Source organism: Coregonus clupeaformis, chromosome 8 (genome assembly GCF_020615455.1).
Source record: "Coregonus clupeaformis isolate EN_2021a chromosome 8, ASM2061545v1, whole genome shotgun sequence".
Classification (NCBI taxonomy): Eukaryota; Metazoa; Chordata; class Actinopteri; order Salmoniformes; family Salmonidae; genus Coregonus; species Coregonus clupeaformis.
The window spans coordinates 46,424,399-46,430,678 of NC_059199.1; the positions used below are offsets into that span (position 1 = coordinate 46,424,399).

The 6,280-nt window shown below is 41.9% G+C and overlaps 2 protein-coding genes across 2 annotated transcripts; both read right to left on the minus strand.

Annotated features, from left to right (window-relative positions):
• Positions 1–109: 109 nt before the first annotated feature.
• rplp1 (ribosomal protein, large, P1) lies at positions 110–4,116 on the minus strand. The gene is made up of 4 exons (XM_041883582.2): positions 3,900–4,116; positions 3,190–3,264; positions 2,649–2,751; positions 110–232 (listed from the first exon to the last, which is right to left on the minus strand). The coding sequence occupies exons 1-4, from the start codon at positions 3,969–3,971 to the stop codon at positions 147–149; spliced, it is 336 nt and encodes a 111-aa protein (XP_041739516.1). The 5' UTR covers positions 3,972–4,116; the 3' UTR covers positions 110–146.
• Positions 4,117–4,348: 232 nt separating this feature from the next.
• On the minus strand, positions 4,349–5,932 carry LOC121572869 (xenoxin-1-like). Its single transcript, XM_041884901.1, has 3 exons — positions 5,759–5,932; positions 5,062–5,175; positions 4,349–4,779 (listed from the first exon to the last, which is right to left on the minus strand). Exons 1-3 carry the CDS (start codon positions 5,808–5,810, stop codon positions 4,559–4,561), a joined length of 387 nt encoding a protein of 128 aa, XP_041740835.1. The 5' UTR covers positions 5,811–5,932; the 3' UTR covers positions 4,349–4,558.
• Positions 5,933–6,280: the final 348 nt, after the last annotated feature.

Genomic DNA, 6,280 nt, shown 5'->3' on the forward strand with positions numbered 1-6,280 from the left:
CAGGTGTAGACAACTTCAGGGTAAACCATTCCTCACAGGGGATTCAGTTTGGTACAATAAGTGCATCATGGGATTAAAGGTGCTCAAAGGAAACTACAAATATTGCCAGTTCAGTTTCTTTGATTTTATTTGTTACAAAAACCGGTTTAGTCGAAAAGACCGAAGCCCATGTCGTCATCGGAACCCTCCTCGGACTCCTCCTTCTCCTCCTTCTTCTTCTCCTCCTCCTTGGCTGTAATGCAGGAAACAAGGTATGGCATCAGTACACGTACCAAGAAATATCCTTCAAGTTAAAACTGTAATTTAATTCACAAAAATGACCACTAAGCAGTTGACTTTACCATAATGTCTGATTTAGGCCAAGAAATGAGGTGTAATAAACCCATTAGACAAATTGGGCAAATAAAGGGAAAGGGATAAACACCAGTCACTGCTTGATGCCCTGAAAATCCGGACAGTGCTCTAGTGGAAACCATGCCACTATCTCCGGCCTTGCTGGCGCCAGAGACGTTTGAAACAGAGGTGGTCTGAATCCTTGTTGTGGGCGTAACAGGAAGTGATCACACATGGGAGTCAGTTTTTAAACCACTGATAGTAGTAAGCGCGGGCTCACATGGAGACCATGCTCAGGGTTCGCACATACAGTGGCAATTCAAATTCAAGTGCTTTTTCATGCACTAAAATTGAGTAGTGATGAGCAGAGTTCTGGGACATGCCTACTGGTGAACAAACATTTCCTATTCGCATTACTACATAATTCCAGCTTAATAATGACTTGTATTTTTATTGGGCATTTGGGAATCTACTACTTAATTGCTACGAAAAAGCGTCTTGCTTCCAACTTGCAGCTTTAGTGTCGGAAGAAGGGCAGGTGGGCTGTGTGAGAAAAACGGATTATGTGCACGAGCACAAATCACATATGTAACTTTAGTCCCGTCCAAATCTGCAATGTCAATTTTTACATGGCAGGAGTGTAACATTACAGAGTTTGACAGGTGCTGCACGCAGTTTGAGCAAGAAAACAAGTGCTGTGCATATATTTAATATGAATGGCCTAAACGTATAAAAAAAAAATCTACTTTTATTTGTCACATGTTCCGAATATAACAGGTGTAGACCTTACAGTGAAATGCTTACTTACAAGCCCTTAACCAACAATGCAGTTCAAGAAAGAGCTAAGAAAATATTGACTAAATAAACTAAAGTTTGAAAATATATATAACAAAATAATAACGAGGCGATATACAGGGGGTACAGGTTAGTCGAGGTAATTTGTACATGTAGGTATAGTTAGCAGTCTTATGGCTTGGGGGTAGAAGCTGTTAAGGACTTGGCGCTCCGGTACCGCTTGCCATGCAGTAGCAGAGAGAACAGCCTATGACTTGGGTGACGGGAGTCGGACAATTTTTTGGGCCTTCCTCTGACACCGACTAGTATATAGGTCCTGGATGGCAGGAAGCTTGGCCCCAGTGATATACTGGGCCGTACGCACTACGCTCTGTAACGCCTTACGGTCTGATGCCGAGCAGTTGCCATACCAGGCGATGAAGCAACCGGTCAGGATGCTCTCGATGGTGCAGCTTTATAACTTTTTGAGGATCTGGGGACCCATGCCAAATCTTTTCAGTCTCCTGAGGGGGAAAAGGTGTTATCGTGCCCTCTTCACGACTGTCTTGGTGTTTGGACCATGACAGTTTGTTGGTGATGTGGACACCAAGGAACTTCAAACTCTCGACCCGCTCCAATACAGCCCCGTCAATGTTAATGGGGGCCTGTTCGGCCTGCCTTTTCCTGTAGTCCACGATCAGCTCCTTTGTCTTACTCACATTGAGGGAGAGGTTGTTGTCCTGGCACCACACGGCCAGGTCTCTGACCTCCTCCCTATAGGCTCTCTCATCGTTGTCGGTGATCAGGCCTACCACTGTTGTGTTGTCAGCAAACTTAAATGGTGTTGGAATTGTGTTTGGCCACGCAGTCGTGGGTGAACAGGGAGTACAGGAGGGGACTAATCACACACCCCTGAGGGGCCCCAGTGTTGAGGATCAGCATGTGTTGTTGCCTACCCTTACCACCTTGGGGCGGCCCGTCAACAAAGCTACATTGTGTTAATGAATTGAAGTTAATCGCCAAATGCGTTGGTTTAATTAAATGTGCAAAAAAGGTACTGCGCCTAGGCCTATTTAATGAGACTTGGGCTCTAAATGTGGATCCCCGACTGAGCTTAACTTTTTGGAAATGGCAAGTTCACTTCCACCCATAACGCATCTCAAGTGCAGTGCGCTGTTCAGAAGCTCACAGCAGGATTGGGGGCATTTTCATGAGGGACGTCTAAAGTGGATCGCTAAAATAAAGATTATGATCACACTTCCTCAATTTAAATATTATGGGGACCCCTATACATTTGGCAACCAAGCACGAGTTATCAGTGTAGCTTATTATGGTCTAGACATTAATATATTCACACCTAGAATAAAAACCTCCAGGTTTCCGTCATGAGTAAACATATATTTTTTTAATGAATTACAAGGGGAGGTTTGGAAAAACTAAGGCTGTGAGAATCTCTCTGGAATAACGCACATGCTGGGGTAATAATTACATAACCAACGGCTCTAGTAATACTAGTCCCGTCCGAACAGGGCTTCTGTTACCTGGTGCTTCTGCAGCAGGGGCGGCGCCTCCAGCAGCAGGTGCAGCTCCTCCACCGGCACCCACGTTGCAGATCAGGCTGCCAATGTCCACGCTGGCCAGAGCCTGTAACACATACAGGAAGCAGGATAAGGTCAGACAATGTAGCCTTTACATATGAATGACTACCACATGTCAGAGCATCACCAAGAAAGAAACTAAGTGGCATCACCTTTCGATAAAAAACAGTTCACACACACAACAGTAAACTAGTAGAAGGTCTTACACCATTGATATGAAGGAATATGTGGATGACACTGAAGGAATAAATGAGAAGCTCCACAGAGGATGAAATGAAATTGTATTTGTCACATGCACCGAATACAACAGGTGTAGACCTTACAGTGAAATGCTTACTTACAAGCCCTTAACCAACAACACAGTTAAGAAAAATAAGTGTTACATAAATTTAAATTTAAAAAGCCGCAGCAAATTTCCCCAATTACAAAGGCATAACCCTGTTGTATGCGTGTAAGGTGCTGGAGAAAAGGGCTTCAGACTCACCTTGGAGAACAGACTAGGCCAGAAAGGCTCAATAGTCACATTGGCAGCCTTGATGAGAGCCATCAGTTTGTCTTCCTGCAAACACATGGGGAAAGATTAGAATACACATCACATACCTCTACAAGCATGAAGACAAAACTACCATCCGGCTGGTGTTGTTTAGCCTTTATCAGGTCAGTAAACAAGTTAGCTGGTAAAAGCCAAAAGTGGGAAGAAACCCCAGCCAACGTTGGCTGCCTTCATCGCATTCACATGTGACCATTCACCAGCGTTAAAATACTAACGTTAGCGCCAAGAAGATATCAAGGTGTGGCAAATAATGTGCCGAATAATCAACGTTGGTTAGCTAGCAATTTTCCATAAACATAACTGACTTAAGGCACCGGGGTTAGCTAGTTTGCGTGCTAGATTAGCAATGGCTCCAGCAACAGCACATTGTTGGCTAGACTAGAAGACTCCTGATGGCTGCGGAACCGGCTAGCTAACTCATGTTAGCTAACGTTAACTGATAGCATGTTAGCTAGCTAGTGACATTGACGGCTAGTAAGCTATCATTTTGGACAACTACCTGCAATTATGTAAAACTGGCGTACTATCACTTCGTATTCACTTAGACACTACAGATAAGAACCAGTCTTCCAAATATGCCTGGTTAGCTACAGAGGCCAGCCAAGGCGCCATTTTAAGCGGATACTGTAAGCGGGACTTACTGTGACGGTGACTTCATCATCGTGGAGGATGAGGGCAGAGTAAATACAAGCGAGTTCAGATACAGATGCCATCTTTCTATGTAGATGTTATAGTTTTGGGGTCGGATGCCTAATTTTAGTGGTGCTAGTCGCCGGATTCAGGGCCTTAGCTTCAAGAGAAGAACCGAGCACCTTAGGCACGTTGACTTCCTACTTAGATTTTAGCGGAAAGGGAATGAGAAAGGGCGGGACATAAGTTTATATATTGTTAGACGTCATTTATATGGGAGGAGTCAATGCAAATCACTACCAGTTGTAGAGCAAACATAAAACCAGCTAACTTTATTATTATTATTATTTTTTTTTTACTTAAGATTCATCTTTGTTTATACACTTCACATAGGACCAAACCCATTTACCACAGTTATTTGACACAATACAAAACATTATCACAGCCAAAGCCGTATAAATACAAGAAATAGCTTTTATTACTGCACAACATTGTCACAGTAATTCAATATAAATACAAACAAGATATAACAATATATATGAGAGCTGTATTCGTTTGGTAAATAAAATATACTGTAAATATTAAGTGAACTTGTTGCCTATTGTGCTGGAGCCAGGCTATGTCTGAATTTCCCTATACTATGAGGTCATCCATTCTCATCCATTCATTCTCAGAGCAGCCAGAGAATGCTGAGCACAGCATGGCTACAACACACAGCCAGAGTCAGTAGTGTGCTTAGCCCAACACCAGTCGTCCCGTTGACATTACAAAGGTTACTGGAGCAGCAGGTGACTTGGTTCCCATTGCCATTTGCATCCACTAAGGCCCCTGACGATGCTCCGTTGCAGGTCCTTGCACTGGCACAATACTTCACTATGGCCTTTATTTTGCCTGTGGATGGAAAAGGGAAATCATGCATCTTTACTATTATATTATTTACTATATATTTACAGTATATTTTTGTATATATTGACTCACTTCTAAATTCTCAAATCTATTCACCAGGCATGGTTATTTTTTCTTGAATAGACTACCATACAAAGAAATAAGCTATGTGCTCCACTTTTTCATTTATTAATTCACCTATCAATTCCCGTCTCCATGGGATCGATGCATTTCTACTCCTATTAGGCTACTGTAACTGGTGTCACTTAGGTTTCCAAGTACTCTCACCAAATGTGTCCACAGTGGTCATGCAGGTATCAAGGGGTGCCTGGCAGGTTTGGGATGACTGGTTGCATGCGTCATTGGTTGTGGTGGAGCTGCACACATAGCACTTCAGAGCATCTATTTTAAATATGAACAACAACATAATCTTTCTCAAAACATCTCAAAATTGATGAACGTGTAAAATAACAAGGACATGAATGACCAAAAGTATTCAAAGTAACAAAATAATATTTCTCCAAATTTCTAGAAACTGCTGTGGTAAATGACAAAAACATGAATGACCAAAAGTATTCCAGAATATTCAGTGAGCAACAGGTGACAGGTAGTGAATGTTGTTTTTGTTTCAGCTATAACATAAACATTCAACAGTCCAATGGAATGCTGAGCAGTTGGTCTGTCAACTTGGTTTGAGTATGAGAAATATCAGGATGAAACATAAAACATTATTTGAAAAAGCTAGAAAATGGAATTGGCACTCCATCTAAGCCCTAAATGAGTGTATTTGTTGTAGTAGTCACATTATAACATATGAATTCATATGAAATGACCTAAAACCTATAGAACTAAGTAACATGATATAAACCAATACAGCAGCTCCGACATTAAAAGATCAGAATAGTAAACTACTCCATATGCCAGAGATCATCATCATCACCATGGATTGGAAATAACTATTTAATAGATTTGAATAGCAGTTTACCTGAGAAAAGGCAGCAGAAGCTCAGAAGGAGGAAAACAGTGATGATTTTCATGGCTCCGTGGTGGCAGCACCTCTGACACCTTGGGTCACTGGGACACTCTCTAAAGAAAGATCTAGAAGAGACACTCCTTCCCTTTGTCCTTGAAGTATCGCCCTGGAGATAGTTGCTCTTAACACATGACAATATGGTGTGGTTCAGAGATGTATCTTATTATAGGTGTCACTGAAACAATAGCAGGAGCATCATTATATCACACAAGGTCATGGTTCAGCATGCAGGCAGTTACTGTAAATGAGAACTGGTTCTCAATTCACTTCTTTTAATACACTGAACAAAAAATATAAACACAACATGTTGGGCCCATGTTTCATGAGCTGAAATAAAAGATCCCAGAAATATTCCATACTCACAAAAAGCTTATTTCTCTCAAATGTTGTGCACAAATTTGTTTACATCCCTGTTAGTGAGCATTTCTCCTTTGCCAAGATAATCCATCCACCTGACAGGTGTGGCATATCAAG